The following is a 21467-nucleotide window of genomic DNA, read 5'->3' on the forward strand; positions in this document are numbered from 1 at the left end:
GGTCCTGAAAGTGCAAAAAAGGTATTATATCTTATGAAATCTTGCCTTGTAGTCATTACATGTAGCAACAGCTGTGCTAATAACATTTTGGTTTATGTTTTGATAGAGAAGTAGGGGGGAAGAATTGCAAATTAATCACATTCTGTTACAGGAGAATACCTAGATTTTTAGAGTAAAAATTATTAGGTAAAAAATTTAACATGATGTATTAACTGTTTTTCACATAAGATAAACCTGCATTTCTTGTCACATATGTTGTACTTTTTAAAATTACTAATTCATTAAACAAATCTTTTTAAAGACTGAAATCAGAATATTGCATTGCAGCTGTACAACAGGTGTTTACATTTTTATGGAAAATGTTTGAAACTTTGATACATTTTCTGAAAGTCTTAAGTTTAATTTACCCATAGCTAAAGTGTACTATCTTATATACACACTTCTTATTTGCTTCACACACAAGTTCTCCAACGAGCTCTTGGAATTGCCAGTTTGTCTAACCTATGTAAAACTATGTGCTCTTTCTCAACATTTTCTTAGAAAAGATTTGCATACCTCTTGACAACAGGCATTACTTCTGTCTGTACATTCCTAGAAATTTCATTCCTTCCCCAGTTTTAACACTTGCTGTCATAAGCCTCAACAAAATCATACAATGTTATTTAACCTGGTGCGGTTCAGGTAAGTTTCTGCTCATCAGAGACGGTTAGTCTATGTAGCAACATTAGCTCACCAGCTTCCTTGCTCTGGATCGGTGCCATAGGTTATTTGAGTTACAGCTCCTCTGACCTCCATGGCACCACTTCGTGGCCAGGCGTGGCACAGCAATCGTTTTGTAAGGAATGACCCAATTTGCTCACGGAGCTTAAGAATTCCCCTTCTCAGTAGGATAAAGTTTGAGCTTAACCCTGTAAGTCCTGAGAACCATCTGCCCAGACATAAGTCTGTTTGCAGTTATCAACTGAGTAACTGATGAACCAGTTCATCACTTCTTCACCTTTTACTCTCTCGGGGATCCATGGGCAGAAGCCCAGTAATGAAGCAGACTGTTCTTTGCTACTTTCCTAGGTTCCTCCCTGCCTGCTGCCTTTGCTGTTTGTAATCTTTCATGTTTGGCAATCTTTCAACAGTCAATTCCCCTTCCGCAGCTTCTCTGAAATCTCCCTGGAGCAGCCTGTCTGCTGCAGTATCTTTATAGCGACTCTTTCTGATTGGCTGTCACAGCGGAAAAGAGTGATTAGCCTGGAGAAGGGAGGAAGGGAGCGCAAACTCAGTATCTGATTAACACTTGTTGTGCTGCATTTACTTATGCAAGAGCAAAAAGTGAAACCTTTTTATGAAGGCGCTTGCTTTATACATTTATAATTACATGGTCTGACGTGATTTCTTTTGATAGGAAGAACAGCGAGTTCTAGAGATCCAGAAGGATCTGAATCTGTATGGTTGTAAAGATAGTATTTTGGTGGTGACCAAAAGTGTAACGGTTGCCACTTTCAAATATCAGAATGCCCTCACTAGAGGAGTGGAAAAAAACTTGTACAAATCGTAATATCAGCTGTGTGGCTACTATTGCAGTTTTGATGCATCACGTAGGTTACTGCAACTTTGTGTGGGTGTATCACAGAAGCACACTCTTACCGAAGGGAGGAAAGGTTCTGTTAACCTAATCTAATGTTTCCATAATAACACTATTCTTAAAATATGAATGTCTAAAACCATGAGGTGCTTAGATCAGGTTTCTTCTATCAGGATTTTGCTTAAATTATTTTGGGATCCTGGTGAACACAACTAGAACGGTCTTACACAGCATATTGAATGGAGTTATTTTGTTCTTTCTGGCATTTAAAATGGTATGCTAGCACTACACTCTTGAAAGATTTCGTCTGGTTTCTGTTCCTGCCCTTCAAGTAGTACATATTAGCAAGGTTGTCCTGATGTTTAAAACAAAGGAAGGTGGTCAGGCCTCCTTATATTTCTGAAGGGCCTCTTTAATACATATTTACATCCAGCTATTTGTGCATGAAAACATTGGTAGCTGTCTACTTGGAAATAATTGTGTGTGCATAACTTTTGTAGGGAGAACCAAGACTTAAAGTATAACTGAGTTCTGATGAGAGGGAATTCCTGCTCTTCTCTTCAGCTGAGCGTGCTAGCATTGTCTTCTGACTGAGAGGATATTGTAATAGAGAACTGATGGTGGAGTCAGAGGTGCTGGATGGGAGGGGCCTGTGGAGATCACCTAGTCCACCTTTCTCTTCAGAGTTGCCAGGATTAGATCAGGTTAGCTGTGGATTTGTCCAGTTGTATCTTGAAAACCACCAAAGATGGAGAGCTTTCTCCCTCTGTGGGTAACCTGTTCCAGTACTGCATGTTTTTCCTGATGTCCAGCTTGAATGTCCCAAGATGAGTTTCTGGCTGCTGCCCATTATGTCATCTGACAAGACTGAGTCTGTAACTACGTTCCTGGTAGCGGCTTCCTGCAGTCTCATTATTGCACAGCTAAATGAGCCCAGTTTCTTCAGAAGATGTACTTTAGGACCATAGTCATCTTGGTAGCCCACCACTGGACCCTCTCCAGCTTCTCCTTTTTCCTTTTGACCTGGAGGCCTAATCTCCAGTCATCTCTGAGAAAAATCAAAATAATTGTCAGCTATATTTTTTTCCTCACAAATTTGCTTATGCTCATTTTGGGGCTAGATGTGAAGACCTCCCGAGTGAAAAATGAACTGGGTAAATTGTGCTTGTGTGTTTTATGAAGGCTTTCTAGGGTGCTTAGTGTTGAGAAACTGCAGAACTCAGAATTTCTGTTGGAATCGGTGAATTGTGCAGGCTATAATTAAAATCATGTCTGAAGTATTTATGACTGAAGTTTTTTCGAGTAAGTTTTTTTCACTTGATTTTTTAAAATAAGCAGAAAGGAAGGTGATGTTACAGTTAGCGTTACAATCTCTGTTCTGTAAAGCAAGAGACCTGCATGTTAGTGCTTTATAAATCATAAATAGTTTCCTTTAGCAAACTTTACATGAAGTCAGCTATACAAATCAGAGCAGGGAGATTTCTAACTAAATGTCATCCTGGTAATACAGAGGAGTACCATCCTATGAATAAAGCACTGGTAGGTCAAAATGAAATATCTACCTACTAAAATATACACTTCAAACTATGGGAGTATAAATGTCTCTAACTTGTTGCCAAATGCTAGCAAATGTTCTGTTTAAAGCAATAGTTAAAGAAATAAAAACAATATACTTGATAATTACTATTTAAAAATGAGCTTTAAATATATGGAATAGTTAGAAGGAGAACAGATACTAACTTTATACAGTTAAGTAATTTGTTTCATGCATAGTTCCTTGAATATAATGGAAATACTCAACAGCATTTAGTTACATAAATTGGTGTTGGCAAAGAGAATGTAACCTCTTCCTAAGGAAGTGTCTATACTTGCTGAACAGGGCATAAGGGAGAATAACCCTTACTAATTAAGCTGCTTTACTAGAATAGAGAGTATTCTGAGTCTCTTTTTGGTAGTAAATGTGAAAAGAAGGATCCAAGTTTGAAAGCAGTCAGGCTTCAGACGTGGACAATCTGACTGACTTTACTACATATAGACATGATGCGTGGGTAATATTGGTAGAACTTTCAGAGGTGTTTTTCTCTACCTTTAAGCAGAAACAAATTGGAAGAACACACTGAATTTTGAGGTGAATTAGTTTATTTTGGGGTGAATTATTATGAAGAAGCTTAAAAATCAGTTTTCTTAGAAAAATACCTTCAACATTAGTTGCAGCCAATACATGCTAATAAAATACCATCCCAACATTAATCAGTCAAGTAAATATTTTCTTCCTCATTTTTATTAATGGATATTTGGGAGACGAGATAAGGAATAATGGAGGGAATGGAAACTCGCGCTCATCACTAAGTAGCAGTTTAATTCTGTTTTGTCTCTAAAATAAAGCTATAGAGTCTCCAAAGGAAGGAAAGCCAGATGGGTGTGGGAGGAAGTGGAGGATGGGGAAGCAAGGGTAAGCAAGTTGGGGAAGTCTTAAGTTAGGCAGTGTGAAAGAAGCAGCATTTCACATTCCTTAAAGGAAAAGGAATGGTTTTGTTCCAAAAATCATAACAAACAGTCAAACTGAAAACTCCTGCTAATTTCTAGCCACTACAATACTTTACATTAGACTAAGAAATTAAAATGTATGAAAAGGTGAGGCTTTAGATCTTATGACTGTTAGATGATGGATAGCGTGTTGCCGCACCACGCATATGAATCTTGGCAGTGCACCAGAATGGCACACACCCTATAATCTCCTGTTTCCTAAATATATCTCCATTTTCTCAGTCCCTTTCTCTTCTGGAACTCCCTCAGTTCTTTTCCTTCAGGAAGCTTTTTTAAATGAGTATGAGAGCAGTTTCAGAAACACATGCTTAATCAAAACAGAAGGGAAATTATTTATCTCAAATCTTGTTTCCTGTGCAATCAAAACTAGCCTTCTCATACGTCATAACACTTGGGATGGACTGGAACAATTTTTTCCTAATTGTTATGAAGAATAATATGAAACTCTGAGAGTTTTGGCCAAATCATCCTGACCCCTTCTAATGTCTTGCCCCCTCCTTCTGTATTACCTTGTTCTAATTGTTTATACAGATCACAAAATTGCTAATATCTTAAGAAACTGGGAATGCACGAGAAGATACGATTATCTTTATGGTCTTTGGAGTGGGATTGGAGGGGTTGAAGAAAACTTTTTCAAAAGTAAACTTCTCTAAAGGTATTTAAAAAATACCAATGTATTTTAATATTTCTCTTAAGGCTTAGGAAACTTGTACTTAGAATTCAAACACATTCTTGTACAAACAAGGATTCTGATATGTGAAAAGTTACTTCAGCTTCTGAAATCCTTGTACTGTTTTCTCTCATGTAGATTACTTGTACTCAAGCCAAATTAAGTATTACGTATAGCTGGTATTGGAATTCTTATAGAAGAAAAAAAGGCAGTTCTCAATTAGACAATGCATAGCTTAGCAGCTAGGAGAACATGCACGATGGTTAGGGCTGAAAGTCTTGTTACCCAAAAGCTTATTTTCCCAAGAAGACTTCCTGCCTAGGAAGATTAGCAAATTCTGTCCATGGAACTTGATCTGGTCCTGGTTGTGTGACTTTCTACTACAGGTGTCTACTCGGAATAGGAATTGCAGTAGCAAGGGAAAATAGTATCCTTCCAGTGAGTTCATAAGACAGGTAGCCTGGCTTAGGGAAGGAGGTGAAATGCAGGGCTATGCTAACTTAGCACATCCTAAATATGACTGTGCAAAACTATCTTTTTCCAAGAGCATTAGCAATATTTTGAAGCTCTTGTCCTTGGTAAAATTCCTGTTGAAGAAGAGGAGGGCTTGCCCTGAAAGTATCATTTATTTTTCTCAGATAGGGGTTGAACAGGGGACACTGACATAGGGAAATGGCCTGTGTACTATGAAATAATTACAGCCATTGTGTTTACTGCTTTTAATAAATGAACTTTCCAACAAGCAGTCTATTCTCTTGTTATTTGACTGAGCCTAAATATCTTCAGCTTTACACAATTGTAAATTGGCAAGAATACCAAACATTTTTCAGTTTGATATGAGAACATTTCCTGTAAAACATGTTTGTCTTCCAATTTAAGAGCTTTCTACTTATGGTGATAATCTTCTGAGATCCGTGGAATGTGCTTGTCTTCTGAAACTTTCAGACAATAAAACTACTATATGGATTTAGTGAGGAATAAACTGAAAATAAGTATGTCTTTAATACTTGTTTAGTGTATATATGAGTGGAATTTGTCTAAAATGTAAAAATGAAGACAGTAGCAGGATAAATTTTTTTTTATAACAGAAGTGGAGGTCTTGAACCTGTATTGTAGTGTACAGGTGGACTGTTTCACCTAGGCAATACCCGGTATTGTGAGTTACGTCTATACTGTGGAACACCTGGGAGCACTTTTCAGTTGCTGGGTTCAAAAGCACAGCTATGGTCTCATATTTTTTTTGGGAACCAGTTCTGAATGCTTACCATCTCCCCCCCACAATTTTACCCCTCTTAACACAGCACACACATGCTCTCTTTCTCAAATGTGGCAAGTAAATGACAGATTTCAGCTGCTGCATTCAAAAATAGGTTTTACTGTATTTCTATTGTGTTATTTGGCAGCACAATGGAATTTTTTAATGTCTTGCAGTTCATCCTCAAGCCTTGAGAGTAGATCAGCATAGTAAAAGGCTTTCATCCTTCACTCCCATAAATGAAGATGAGGAGCAGCTCTGTTAATATCAGTTACTGTAGTGAAAAGTTACATAGAAAAATGGAAGTCAAAATGTGTATGTACACAGATTTCCATTTTGTTTCATTGTGAATGATAGGCAAAAGTAGTCTGTTAGAAGAGGCCAAGTATTATGGAGTAGCTGGCTTCTTCAGCTTTGATTTGTACACTGAAATCACAAGATTTAATAAAACATGCATGGCTTCCAGCTGCTTCATGGTAGTTACTAAATGTTTTACCAAATCCTGGAAATGAGCTTATAAATGTTCATCTGAAAAGTCATGCTAGACTATTTCCCAGTGACACTTTCACTGTTTGGGTTTTTTGCGGGGTCCCATCCCCCCACCCCCTCCCCGGAATGTCCTGTCCTCTATTTTCTTTTGCAGTTTCATTGTAGAACTGAAAGTGTGGGGAGAAAAATTAAAGCAGCTGCTCTTCTGAGACTCAATAGGAATTTTTTTATTGGGGAGTTTTTGTGAAAAACCATTTTCAACTCAAGTTAGTCTACAGTCATGACTAGTTTTATAAATAGTGAGGAATGTCCCCATCAAAAGCCAAAGTAAATAAAAATATGGTGAAGGTTCTGTAATGCCATGTATGTTGCATACAAGTTAGTAAAAGTACAATAACTTTCTCCATGCAGAACTTAGCATAAGTGAGCGCTCAAGTTTTTTTCCTGTGGCACAATACTGCCAGTAGTAGTATTCCTTCAGTTGTGTGTCATGCAAATCTTCCTTTTATGTCTGTGACAAGAAGAAAACTTTCCTTCACTAACAGAAAACAATTTCTTTGATGCACAGAATGTTTTTCAAAAATAATATCCAAAACTGCTAAACAGTGAATAACTTGAGTCAACATGTTGCCAAATATAAAAAGTCATGGAGAGTTGAAGGGAAGGAAGAAAATGGAAAGGAAACATTTTAGGTTGTAATAATGTGAACTTATACTATGTCTTTGTCCCTAATTAAAAACCGTCACGTGGAATTTCTGTATCTGAACATGTAGAATAGAGTTTTGTGGTTTATAATCTCCTTTCTATTAAATATTTTCTTTAGAGATAAGGCAGGTACATTTTGGTAAAATGGAGAAGCAAATACTGAGGGAAGAAGGCAAAGCTAAAGACTCCAAATCAAGTCCTGAAATTTGGAGAATAACAGTGCCAATCTCTACCTGAAAGTTTTTCTTCATGAATTTGATTCTTCTAGATATTAGGTTTTTTGTCAAATCTTTTGTATTTATTAGTGAACAGCCACATTTAAAGAGACAAAGGCTAGCAAAGCTTGACTGTATTTGAAGTCTAGTATCTAATCCTAAACCATGTGCTGCACTCTTAATTTTAATAATCTTAGGGTTCTGCCAAAATGAACAATTTATACAGGTAGAAAACCAGTTGCTTATGTGATGCTGGTCCCGAGACTGTTGCAAAGAATGCAAAGGCTTAGGCAAGACTCTTCCTTGTGCCTCAAGTTAATCTCTGCTGTTCTGAGGATGCATCTCTCTCATTTTAAATCTCTGCTGAATTTCCCTTCACAGGGCAGGGCTTGTGAGCTTGCTATAAACCTGCAGGCATCTAGAAGTTATGGGTGGGTTTCTTTTGTGAATGAAATCCAGTCATCCGGGACAGAACCTATAAGGGCTAGGCCAAAATTTAGTGAAGCTGACATTTTCTTACCCTCAGAAAGTTTGGCTGATGTTTCAGTTCTCAGGATCAGCTGGGGACTGGGAAGGGGGTGATTACTGGCGTGTTTCACTAACTGTAGATCCCCCACACTTGGCAAAAGGACCTACCCTAAAACCTCACTTTTTATTCAAATTGGACATTGATGGAGAATCTTTGGCCTGCCATTCAGCTGACAAACAAACTACAAGTGACTAACATGAAGAAAACATCTCCCACTGTGAATTACTTATTTCCAAGTAACTTGGGGGAAAAGCTGTTCTTTATTACCGAACAATTTGCTTTTCACTTATATTCATCAATGCCCTTCATAATTTTGGAATACAACTTAATGAGATGCAGGATTGACATAGGTGCTGGAAGCCTCCAAAGAGCAACCTCTTGTTTTCCCTTCCAAGAGCAGAAATTCTTTAAGGTTGAGTTTAAGGTGGCTCAGACTGGTAAGCCTGATGCCTATATGGGGTGAATTAATGGAAAAGATAATAAAAATTTAATTAGATACAAACTTTTGGTTGAATATGATGCTTTAGGGAAGAACCAACAGGGCTTTTGTAAAGCGAAGCCGCACTTCAAAAACCTCTTGGCCCAGCTGACAACTTTGTAGAAGAAATATCTGTCAAATGCTGTTGAATACTGATACCAGATTTTAGTTCAGGAAGCGTCTGAACTGTGAACTGTTGAAAAAAATCCTGGTAAAATTTCATTATATGCTTTCTCTGCTTTTACCCTCTTCCCTAAGCACCGATAGCTGGCCACTGTCAGGAACAGAGTGCTAGGTTGGACCTTTTGAACTGACTCAGTATGGCCATTCTTATGTTCTTATGCTACGTTGATAAGTACTCTTTATTGAAAAAAAAAAAAATTTATTAAAAGACCAATTACAAATGAGATTTTTGCTGTACTGTGCTCGCCACCTGTGTGTTGTGTTCTTTTCATTTTCTGTTCTCCTCCTTACTTTTATATGCAGGTGGACAGGCACAGCACAGTAGCTCCAAGTCCTTGTTTGTCTCTGTCGATACAGAGAATCATGCTTAGGGATGCCTGTTGCAGTCTGACCTTTCTTGCAAAAACTTAGTCCACCCTTACTGGTTAATCACTTGATACGTGGTCATGAACTCACCTACTATGATTACAGTAATGGTCTCTCGGCAAATATGAGTATGTTTTACTGTATAATTCACTGCTGTCAAATAAAATATGGAAATAAAACATCAGAAGACTGATTTTTAACTTTTGCTCTGCATATTTCATGCTGTCGTAATCGAGGGCAATAAATTTTATCTCTATAAATAACAGTAATAAATGTTTCTTTCCTAGGTGTGCCTTGCGATAGCTCATTATTCTCAGCCAACGGATCTTCAGCTTCTCTTTGCATTTGAGTATGTTGGGGAAATATATCATGATCCAGGTAAGTATGAAAGTATTTTGATTTTTTTTTTCTTTCTTAATAATACGTAATTTTAGTAAGACTTCTGTCTAGAAGCAGTGGTAAAAAGCATTTGAGGCTTTCTCCAGGGGTAATAAAATTGGCTCGTCCTGCACTCAACCTCTTACTTTTGGTTATAAGTCATTCATTGTGATAGACATTAACAACCAATATAAAAAAAAAAAGTCTTTCCTGTCTGAAACAAAACAAAACTACCTATGTCAGCACTTATGTCAGCATGAATACTCATATTTCTCAATTCACGCTTCGATCCTCCTATTGTATGTCTATATTGGTACTCTAGGTACCTAGCTAATCTCCCATCAGGCAGGCTTGTTCACCTGCCCTTCTTTTGGGAATAAGTTTCTCTTCTGGTGGTATTGCAGGAGGATTTGTGCAACTTGGGACTCCATACCTTCTTTCCTAGAGGCTTACTAGGCAGTTCTTACCACTCAAAACCTCCACCACCCCTGCTGAGTTGGAGCACACCCTCTCTGCTCAAGGCCAATCTCCAACTGAACCTTGTCAGTTAGGTAAGCCTGAAAAAGATGCCTTTGGAACTTGATTTCTAGTGTAATGCTGTGCGGTCACTGCTTAGTGTTCCCCAGCCAATACACAGCTGAAAACCATCAGTTCTAGTGTAACAAGCCTCCAAACAGAGAAAGTGCCATTGATGTAGTTCTGTGGTACTGAAATATTTACTCAGCAGCTGGCATTAGAAACCACTGATCTGCCTGTTGCAAAATTTGAATGTTGTGGAATTATGAGCTCAGGCCTTCAAATTTGCACAAAAATGCGTGTTTTTCATGCAGGTACCTACATGACTGCCCTGTGCATGCACAAGAATAAGTGTGCATGTGATTATGTTGCCCACACAGTTACACGTATAATTTCTTACCTGATAAAGCTTGGGCGGTTATTAAGGTCCATGTACTTTAGCGTTATAAAGTACTAGGGAGGAAGCCAATTTGCAGATAAAATTACAATAAAATGTTAAAGTGGAGTGTGAACAAAACGTTAGTCTGTCACAAAGTTGCCTTTACTCTGTCCTTAAAATACCATTTGCTGTATGGAAAAATACCTAGTGGACGAATTATATAAGGTGGGTAAAAAATGTTGTTCCTCTGGAGCAGCAGACCAGAATGGCAAAAGATAGTTGTTCTGCTATGCTGCAGATGCTGGAGAAAAGAGTTTGAGATACGTTTGGTTTGGGTTGGGTTTTTTTTGTTGTTGTGAACCCTGGTGTTTGTAGCATAGATCTCTGGCTTTGCTCTTACAATTCCAGCACTGTGTTTTATGACTCTCTATCCCTGCTAGTCCCAGTAAAGTAAAAGTTGAAATACTGTCTGTGTGCTTCTTGAGGAACATAAAGAGCCTGCATTGCTCTGGTGTGTATGTACATCATTTTTTCCCAGGCTATATTTGATAATTATATATCCTGCCATTGAACAGTAAAATTATACCTTTTTTTGTAACTATCATATTTCTCTGTATACTATCGTTGAACAACTACTTCATTCTGATTTTAGTCTAGTTTTCTTCTGAAAAACATAAGTAGTCCAAGTACTAGTGCAAGAATGAAGTTGATAGATACAGAAAGTAGAGACTACCCAATCACTGAGATGACAGTAGAGCCATAACGCTGTATTCTGCTTTCTTTGGGCCGGCACTTACATCTTTACAGACTCTTGCTAAAGCTAGGAGCTTTCATGGGGGAGGTAATAGGGTTGAGGCTCAGTTTATTTCACTTTCATCGAAAAATTTACTTCAAGTATCAAGAAACAAGATGTAGTCTCCTTTGATGCAGCTGACTGCCTCCTTGGCACCTAAAGAATGACCAGCAAAGGAGATCCTTCTGTATTAGTAACAGACTATATAATCTTCTTGGTCCCTAGCCACAAAATGGTAGGCCATCTTTTTGTGTGGATATAAATATATATATAAAAAAAAAATATATATATATTTTAACCTGACCTTCAATTTATTTTATTTGCTGTTAATACAGCAGTCATTTAAAGCTGTTGAAATTACATAATTTTTATTTTGCTTTCTTCATAAGGTACTTAATTAAAGGGTAGCCTATAAAGGGTTCATGTTTTTAAAACATCACTAACTTTGGCATGGTGAAGAGAGAAATCCTGTGACTGAAGATAACATTCGTTCCTGAGTGTTAGCATGTCTTGCTTTCTGTCAAGCAGCACAACATACCAATTTTAAGTTGCTTCTCTGTTGAAATTGCAGGGAAAAATACATTTACATCTTCATGTTTTGCCAAGCTGTCATTAAATCACTGATCTGTTGTAATACAAAAATAGGTAACGTTAGTCCCGATGCTAGTGGCTCATTCTTGTAATTAGGAAGGTGAAGAGTTTGGGTTTTTTTCTTTTTTTTATAAATGTGCATTGATGAATTTTCTTTTCCTAGCAAAGAAGGTGAATGGAATAGACCCAGGAGGTGGTGGTGGTGGCATCGGCAGTGCCAGTGGTCAGCAGACACCTTTGTTTGAAACTTACTCTGATTGGGATAGAGAAATCAAAAGGACAGGTGCATCAGAGTGGAGAGTTTGTTCAGTCAATGAAGGTTATATGATATCTACTTGGTAAGTTTCTCTTATAACGCAAGTAGAAGAAAACAAGGCAATTATACTGTCTTTTCCTGTCTCCTCTACCAAAGCCTCCATCCTACCTAACTGTGCACTTCACCTCTTAAATGTGCCACTCTCTGGAGAGGCCCTCAGCTGAAAGATCCTGCAAGTGTTGTCATTAAAGGAAATGTCATATTTTGGCATCTGTTGCTTTCATGCTTTTGTGCTTCCCTCTGAAACATGCACGTTTCTAAACAAATACATCTGAGCTGTACCAATGATATGTAAGATCATGCAGACATACAGGACGACCAGTTAGCACTGCGGTATTAGGGGCTGGTGCATTATAGTTTAAGAGACTTGGTAAGACAGCATTGCAACAAGAGAAAAGCTGGTAAAATACGTAGGGAAAAGTAACTTGTTGTATCATATTTTTTCCCCAAGCCTTCCAGAATATTTTGTGGTTCCATCTTCCTTAGCAGATCAAGACCTTAAGCTATACTCCTACTCTTTTATTGGGAGACGAATGCCAGTAAGTGTAGTCTTTATTCTGTTACTGTTCTTGATCATTGTACAATATTAATCTTAAGGATATGTATGCCAATTAACATAGTTTTGTGTGTAGCATTAAGAAAAAAATTTCTATGGAATAACACCTGCATTATTTTGTTGTTTCTTCTGTGGTTTTTTCCCATATTAGTTATGGTCCTGGAATCACCCTAACGGGAGTGCCCTTGTAAGAATGGCCAACATTAAAGATGTATTGCAACAAAGAAGAATTGATCAAAGGTAAATGATTCATTATGTTATTCTTTAATCAGACGCGTAGGATAACACAAGTGGTGACTGCGTATAAAATAGAAAACTTTTTTTTTTTAAATAAAATGCATGTTTGCTGTGGTTTTAGTTGTTTGCCGTTAAAGACTGTGGCATGTTTCTTGAAAGACTGTTTCTCTCCTCTCCGATAATAAAATGGCTGATTCTTTTTCTTACTTAGGATTTGTAATGCAATAACTCGAAGCCATCCCCTGAGAAGTGACGTCTACAAATCTGATCTGGACAGGTGTCTCCCCAACATCCAGGAAATCCAGGCTGCACATATCAAACTCAAACAGCTGTGTGTTAATGGTATGCTGGACTGTCCTTTCATGGTGGTTATTTTCTTGAAATACAACAAATTCTAATAGATCTGGCTAACAGGAATAGTTAGTTGAAGTTGTTCTGCAATGTAATTACTTTCCTTGTTGCAGAGCCTTTTGAAGAAGCTGAAGAGAAGTGGCTGTCCTCACTGGAAAATACTCACTGGTTAGAGTATATTAGGTTTGTACCATTAATAAAATGATGGTTAATGAGAGGTGAAAAACTTTCACCAGCGTAAATAAGCAGTGAATCAGTTGAAGGATTCTCTATTTTAATGTATGAGTTATGTAAATATAGATATCCTGAATATTTTTTTCTTCTAGAGCATGAACCTGTTATATTAACTATTGTATCACTTTCTTTTCCTGTCTAGATCGTTTCTTAAGCATTCTGCTGAGCTTGTGTATATGATGGAGTGTAAGCATGTTTCTGTAGTTCTACAAGGTAATACAACCATATGGCATGCTGTAATTCTTAGCATTAGTATGATAATGTAGATAAACACATTTGGATAAAATCAGCTGTAATGATTATATGTAAACCCCATTGCTTCTACATATTTTAGGCATTTGAGGATCTAGAAAGAAAAATAATTTTGTTATGTATCTGAACTGTAGTATAGTCCGTAGCATCAAAGGAATATTTTACTTTGAGTCTTTGTGGTTTTTATTCTGGTAATGACATGATAGAATCAAAATTTAGGGTGAATTTTGTACTGTGTTAACTGGGCTAATACTCCATGCATAAGCAATATCAGTTTTATTCAGAGGTCCTACATACAAAAGTATTTCACTAACAGTGGCTGCTGTTGTGTAAGTGCAAACAGATATTCCAGAAAAAAAAGACACTGAAAAACTTGTTCATATCGAGATCAGAAATTTTGTAATTTCTGTAATTTTTACAAGACCCGTTCAGCTGGTATATCCCACTCTCCCTGTATAATGGCCTTCCAAAAACTGCTTCAGGGTGGAAAATATGTTGAAAATTTCCAGCAACATGAACACCCTCCTTCTCAGCATATCTTGGTTGAAATGGCAGGCATTTGGGTGGGTATTTTATTCTTGATGAATGCATTGTTGTGCTGGATACTGCAATAACCTTTTCTATAGTATGAGTCTCAGTTAAAAAAAAAAAAAGGTGTTTTTTTCTTCTAGCGTTTTTTGAAACTATGAGAACAATTACAGCAGTAAAAAGCATGTTTTAAAAAGGAATTCAAAGAAAAACACTAGACCTACTTGCCACTTTTTGCTCTTTGAGATCTAATTCTGTATATGTGCATATATACCTTATATATTTCATACGTTCTGTATGTTATTCACAGAGGAAGAGGGACGGGACCTGAGCTGTCTTGCTGCTTCTCTCATTCAAGTCATGCTGGATCCCTATTTTCGAACAATTGTTGGATTTCAAAGCTTAATACAGAAGGAATGGGTCATGGCAGGATATCAGTTTTTAGATAGGTGTAACCACTTAAAGAGATCTGACAAAGAGGTAAAAATGAATTGTATTTGTATGTGATAACAGTATTAGGTTAATATCAGCCTGAACGTTTATTCACACAAAAACCTAAGGGTAAAAATATTTTTTTAATACTTTCAAATCTCATTAAACTAATGTCAGAGAAAATTAGTCTTTGTCCAGGATAGAGGTTTTTCTTTTTTTATCCTCTGCAGCCGTGTGAGAATGAGTGAAACACCAGGTGCGATCAAATGCTGCTGGGGTTTTATGTTGCTTCAGTGTCATACATGAAGAGGTCCCACTGTTACAAATGCTAGCACAGCCCGCATTTTAAATTGAAATAAAAGGGGGGTTGGAGGGGGTGGTTTGTGTTTTTTTGTTTTACCAAGGGCATCTGTTTTCATCCCCCTTTCTCTGAATGCAAAGTCGTATCAATATGCAGTACTTTTCAAAGTATTGAGCTGATAGAGAAGCACTGTAGCTTTATGAACTGATACACAGCTGCCAAACAGATTAACAGAGGGTAGCACAGTGCTTGATTTTCAGTATTTCCAGCTAATCTTATGTGGCCTCTTCATTGCAAAGGAGAGACTTGTAATTGCAGTTGGAAAAATAGAGGACCCTAGGTTAGCAGCCTTTTTCAGGGACAGTGCTCAAGAGTAATAGAAAAGCAGTATCTCCAGAGAGTGGAGCCAACAGATGAACTGAGGACAGTGAGCACTAAGCAGAGAAAATGCATGAAGGGATAAAGAAACTGAAATACCAAGGGGGAGATAATGAGAAAGCAGATATTTTGACCCTAGGAAAGGATGTATGGAAGAGTGAAAGTGGGAAGAGGAAAATATTTCTAAAGCTTTATATAAATGATAGTTTATACTTTTGCCATTCATGGGCCACTGTGGAAAGAGCTAGAAAGTGTAGTGAGAAGTTAACATGGCTGAATCATAAGCTCTCCAGTCATTTCAAACAAGAAGGAAGTATACACATTGTGAAAATAAGGCCAAGCAGTAAGGAAGGCTCGTACACGCACTAATTTGGAAATTATGAGGGACATACAAGATGGCAGAAAGCATTTTTGCAGCTATACGAGTATGAAGAGAGCCCAGGAAAGAATTGACTGGCTTCTTACAGAGAAGGGAAAGCTGTGGAAAGGTAACGCTGAGAAAGCCAGTTGACAAAGTTGCTTGTGAAAGTGGCTAAACAGGAATACAGGGTGTTACAGTTGCATAAAATCATAAAAAATACAACACTCCAAATTGTTTACCCTGTTGAGGAATGTACCAGAGGTGTAGCTAAATACCCTAATGGACCACTAACTGCAAAGAAATTGATATGACTTGGGAAAAGCTTATGTTATATCTAATAAATCTCTGTTTCTTTTCCCAGTCTCCTTTGTTCTTGATGTTTCTTGACTGTGTTTGGCAGCTGCTAGAACAATACCCAGCAGCCTTTGAGTTTTCTGAAGTGTACTTGACCATATTGTACGACAGTGCACGTATCTCATTGTTTGGCACTTTCCTTTTCAATTGTCCTCATCAGCGAGTAAAGGAAAGCACTGTGAGTATGAAGTGTTACACCTGCTTTTCAAATAAGAGACTTCAGCATGCCCTTCTGGAAATAACATCATCTCAGCTAAATGGTATTCCTTTGTATTTTTCAAAATGTCACGCTCTGTGGGGCAAAATATTCAGCTCCCCAGATGAATATGATCAGAATGTCCTTTCAGGTGATCTTTGCATAGACAGTAACTAACTGTTCAAGAAGAAAGTCTATTGAATTTTTTTTTTCCCTAGAAAAGCAATGTTATTGTACATTATTATTTGTACTCCTCTAGGAAACAGATTTATATCTGGAACTGATAAAGTAGAATGACAGGCAATAAATAGAATTTCACGCTTCAGGCAAACTTTGAAATCTCTTGACATAATTGTTTAAATAGTTGAAAAAGTTGGGAAAGACTGCGTAAAGTTCAAATAGGAATTTCACGTTCAGGCAAACTTTGAAATCTCTTGACATAATTGTTTAAATAGTTGAAAAAGTTGGGAAAGACTGCGTAAAGTTCAAATAGTCATGCACAATGAAGGTATTTAGAAAACTGAACACTTAAATTTGTTTTTGAAAACTGGAGCTTATTAGAACTGTGTGTAGAAAACATTTGATGGCTGATAAAAGTAAAACTTACTTATTTTGTTAAATGTTTTCCCTTTAAAGTTGTAGGTAGCTACCTGACAAAGAAGTAGAGCATTGAGGGACCATTAGTGTATTCTCAAAATAACAGTTGGGGGGGTAAGAGTAAACAAACAAATGATATCATTGACAAGTGATTTTTGCTAAGTAAGCATTAGTCCTGCCTCTGCATTGCACAAATGAAAAACAGGGTGCAGCTGTTTTCTCCAGCAGCAGACTGTCTTGCTGCTCTGTTGCTTTGATCTGCAGCCACCTCTAAATTGTATCCCTGCTCTTCTTTGCCCAATAGTTATGCACTGGTTTATGATTAAGATTTGTGAATAAGCCTATTTTGTTTGATTTTTAATATGCCTGAATGTTAACTTCTTGCAGGAATTTGCCATAAGCAAAAATATTCAGCTGGGTGATGAGAAAGGCCTCAGATTCCCTTGTGTTTGGGACTGGTCTCTTCAGTTTACAAGCAGGGATCGCCTGCTCTTTCACAACCCTTTGTATATTGGAAAGAGTGCACCGTGTGTACAAAACGGAGCAGTGAAAACTTTTAAACGCTCAAAGGTAACTATAGTGATGTCTGTCTGTGAATGGACTGTTTCTGTGCTTAACCATAAGGTGTTAATGCTTAAAAATTTACAGTTATGTAGTGTTTCACACCCTCAGTTTAGCAATAGGAGCGTTAATTCTCTTAGCTTCCCAGCCAAAAGAAATGATTTTCTGTAGAAGTAGATGTAAATTGTTGAGCCTTGTGTTCCAGGACGTTTTCTGATATGGCTGAGCTCACTGCCAACATCTGCATTACTTCACCTATGGAAAAATGATGACATGCCACTTTTTCCCCCCGAGGGTTGTCAGTTTTTTCAGTGAATACTGATTAATTCAATCATTCGTTGTTTTAGAAAGTGTAGAAAACATGTATTTCTTTTTAAAGGCCACAGGTGGCCACACTGTTTGCCCTGTGAGCCCTGCAGCAGTGACTCACAAGCTCAGAGCTGCTTAAAGGTCACATCGTTTCTCTGGATGATGCATCCTAGCAGCTCAGGGGAATCTGCTATTCAAATGAGCATAAAACTGGAAAATTACCTGTATTTATTTTCTGCAGAAAAACTACAGCTCCACATTGCGAGGTGTCCCCCCAGCATTAAAAAATGGAATCATCAGTGAGCAAGAGTTCCTTCCAAGAAGAAACTCTCTGATACTAAAACTGAAACCGGACTTTTTGCAGCAAACAGAGAGTCAGAGTAACAGTATGGAACAGTACTTCAGAGACTGGTTTGCAAAGCCTGTTGATTTGCACGGCGTAATTCTACCCCGTATCTCTGGAACACAAATAAAACTGTGGAAACTGTGCTACTTCCGCTGGGTTCCTGAGGCCCAGATTAATCATGGTGGCTTCATCACTGCTTTCCATAAAGTTTCTTTGCTGGCAGATGAAGTAGACATGTTAAACCGGAATCTTCGGCAGTACAAAAGCAACTCTTCTTTGCAAGGCAACTGCTCGGAACTGGATCAAAGCAGGATGTACTTCAGAGCAAATAGTTTAAATGACACCTCTGGGGCCCCAGACTTTCTCTCCTCCTCATTCCCGTTTTCTCCTGTAGGGAACCTATGCAGACGGAGCATTCTGGGAACACCTTTAAGCAAATTTTTAAGTGGTGCCAAAATCTGGCTATCCACCGAGACGCTTGCAAATGAAGACTAAGATGATGTGACGGTTTAAAGGTTTGGGGAGAATACAGCATATCACTTTGTCTTTTCTAAGTTAACACTGCTAAATGCGGCATTGAAAGCTGTAATTTTTATATACAAACATTACGTAAGTTTTGCACAAATATTTAAAAGCAAAGCGAGTCATGCTTCAAATCGCACAATTTTGTCTTCAGTAGTTCTCATCTGCTAGGGCTTCTGGTCCCTAATTCCTTCTGTGTTTTTGTGGTTTGGCTCATTATATGCGATGGAGCATTTCATTAGCTAATTTGAAAGGCTTGGTGTGGTCATTAACGAGGGTTCTGCTTGAGAGAGTTTTTTTCTCAGATAGTGACTGAAGTGACTTGTGTCAAAACAGCTTGGCAAATCAAAGTAGTTAGGTGCAGTGGACACAGACCGACAGCTGAAATCTGGGAACAAACTATTTTATCAGATTGCCTCTTCAGGAAGAATACTTATATGCATACATACATACATACTGATGTTCTGTGACTTGATCACCCTACATATGTGTTAATGCAGTGTGTATCCATGGGGGGGTTGTTCCCTTTTCTTTCTCTCCCCAAAATGTACTCATTAACAATTAGTCAGATTTGTGCTCTTTGTCATGAGCTTGACTTTAGACTATAGGAATCAACTTCAGGACAATGCACTGTTAACCTTAAAACATTTACTGTAGATATGGTATTGTAGTAGCTTTAGAAGTGCCTTTAATTGGGAGGAAACAGTAGCAAGATTACGCTAATGCAGCTGACCCGCTCCCCCCCCAACTTTTTACAGTGGATTGTTATGGTAAGTTCTTGTTCCATCCCCCGCCTCCCCCTCTCCGTTTCTGGAAATAACAGAAGGCCAGCTCAAGAGACGGCAGGTTTTTCCTCTTTAAGGTTAAGCTTGTTTGTAAGTCTCATGAGAGCCTCACGTTTTTATATAAGCACCTCAAATACTCAGCATTATATCCCTGCATGGATCCTGATCCCTGCCGGCCCACTCCTCATCCTGTTGTAGGATGAAGTAGCTTTCAGCAGAATTCATATTTAAGTCCTGCTGGGTTGCAGAAAGGAGGACATGCTCCAAGTGGCCAAATCCACGAGGGGTGCTAGTGCTGTTGTCACTTGTAAGCAGGTGCTGGAAGAAGAGTGGTTAGCGGTGCCTTCTTTTTCATCCATGCATGTCCATAGGGCCAGTGCAATGGACAAGCACTGCGTGAGGGAGTTAAATCCAACAGCCTCCCTCTGCGTAATGCTGCAGCCTCCTCTTTGCTCTAAAACGTTTTAAATGATCTCTCTCCCCTGGATGCTGTGCCAGAAAAAGCCTCAAGTTTCATAGGGAGAAAAGCAAGAGAGTAAAGTGTACTGGGAGGGTGGAGGAATAGTAATGTGTCATTCTCATAGGTTAAGGCTTCTGTCGACTACCTTCTCTTAACAGCGGGGCTGTATTTTGTATTAACTGATTTCTGTGTAAAACACAAACGCTGTTGAACCAACACTGAGCCTCTATTCAGGTGTTGACTCACAAGTTAAGGCACCGAAGGCCTTATATGATAGACTAGAAGCTATTCTCAGTTATCGGGGGCGGGGGGGGGAAGCTGTATGATGATAATACATGATATATTCAAGTTAAAAAAAAAAGGCAGGGAGGGATAGGATTTGGAGCTCTTCATTTGTTTGTAAAACCAAACTGGTCTTCAGCACAGCCTAAATCACAATGCGGGTTTTGGATGTCTAAGATTGCTCAAGTATTTATTTTGGAGAATACGCATCTGGAGTGGCCTTATTAGGTGCAAGCTTTGTGCTAGAGAAGTCCAGTGCATACAGGACCCTGTTTTCCCCAGGCTAAAAATTACCTAACGTACACAGTGTTGGGGGCACTGGGTATGCTGCTTTCTCGCACCGGGTTTGGTTTGGTGGGGTAAGCGGGCAGTTTCAATGTAAAGGTGAGCTAATGGCGGGGGGGGGGGGGGGGGTAGATGTCCTTTTTTAACTAACCAACACTGAGCCTCTATTCAGGTGTTGACTCACAAGTTAAGGCACCGAAGGCCTTATATGATAGACTAGAAGCTATTCTCAGTTATCGGGGGCGGGGGGGGGAAGCTGTATGATGATAATACATGATATATTCAAGTTAAAAAAAAAAGGCAGGGAGGGGATAGGATTGGAGCTCTTCATTTGTTTGTAAAACCAAACTGGTCTTCAGCACAGCCTAAATCACAATGCGGGTTTTGGATGTCTAAGATTGCTCAAGTATTTATTTTGGAGAATACGCATCTGGAGTGGCCTTATTAGGTGCAAGCTTTGTGCTAGAGAAGTCCAGTGCATACAGGACCCTGTTTTCCCCAGGCTAAAAATTACCTAACGTACACAGTGTTGGGGGCACTGGGTATGCTGCTTTCTCGCACCGGGTTTGGTTTGGTGGGGTAAGCGGGCAGTTTCAATGTAAAGGTGAGCTAATGGCGGGGGGGTGGGGGGGTGTAGATGTCCTTTTTTAACTAACCAAACCCCCCAAACCCTCTTTTTATGCAAAGAAGCTGAGCGCGTGTGCGCGTGCGTGTGCACGTGTGCGTCTGCATGCGGACCCGCGCATGCATCTTACGACATAATGCCAGATTGGTTCTGGTCAACTGTTTGTGAGGAAAAAACGTGTATTCACCTCAATTGCCTAATTATGCTGCAAGATGGTCCGAGCATGTTAAATGGTCCACAAACAAGTTGTGTTTATTTACAAGCTTGCTGGAGCAGTCATCTAGCTTGTTCATCATTCAAATGTTTGTATTGGTTTGCTTTTGTGGTTTTTTTTTTTTTCTTCATTAGCTTACTGCTTTCCCTGGCCTGATACTTGACATAAAAGACCTCAACCTGTGTGCTTAGTGTCTTTTGGTACCACTTTTTTTTTCTTTTTAAAATTACGGTTAAAACTATGGTGTCTTTTTCTTTTTCTTTTTTTTCCTCCTTAAAAGTATAACTTTTTTGGTTTAAAGGTACCAAAAATGTG

At 38.5% G+C, this 21467-nt stretch overlaps 1 protein-coding gene across 1 annotated transcript; it reads left to right on the top strand.

Annotated features, from left to right (window-relative positions):
* Nucleotides 1-9382: 9382 nt before the first annotated feature.
* LOC103899868 (myotubularin-related protein 10) lies at nt 9383-20423 on the top strand. The gene is made up of 12 exons (XM_019472359.1): nt 9383-9391; nt 9837-9942; nt 11834-12008; nt 12438-12525; nt 12694-12782; nt 12991-13121; nt 13244-13313; nt 13507-13577; nt 14455-14624; nt 15978-16148; nt 17151-17333; nt 17875-20423. Exons 1-12 carry the CDS (start codon nt 9383-9385, stop codon nt 18472-18474), a joined length of 1863 nt encoding a protein of 620 aa, XP_019327904.1. The 3' UTR covers nt 18475-20423.
* Nucleotides 20424-21467: the final 1044 nt, after the last annotated feature.

This window comes from Aptenodytes forsteri, unplaced genomic scaffold (genome assembly GCF_000699145.1).
Source record: "Aptenodytes forsteri isolate BGI_AS27 unplaced genomic scaffold, ASM69914v1 Scaffold83, whole genome shotgun sequence".
Taxonomy (NCBI): Eukaryota; Metazoa; Chordata; class Aves; order Sphenisciformes; family Spheniscidae; genus Aptenodytes; species Aptenodytes forsteri.

What these genes read in the sequence shown, in the direction of transcription:
- LOC103899868 (XM_019472359.1), top strand. An exon ending in GGTTATATGATATCTACTTG is followed by an intron (nt 12,009 to 12,437) that starts GTAAGTTTCTCT and finishes TTTTTCCCCAAG; the next exon opens with CCTTCCAGAATATTTTGTGG. An exon ending in AAACTTTTAAACGCTCAAAG is followed by an intron (nt 17,334 to 17,874) that starts GTAACTATAGTG and finishes TATTTTCTGCAG; the next exon opens with AAAAACTACAGCTCCACATT.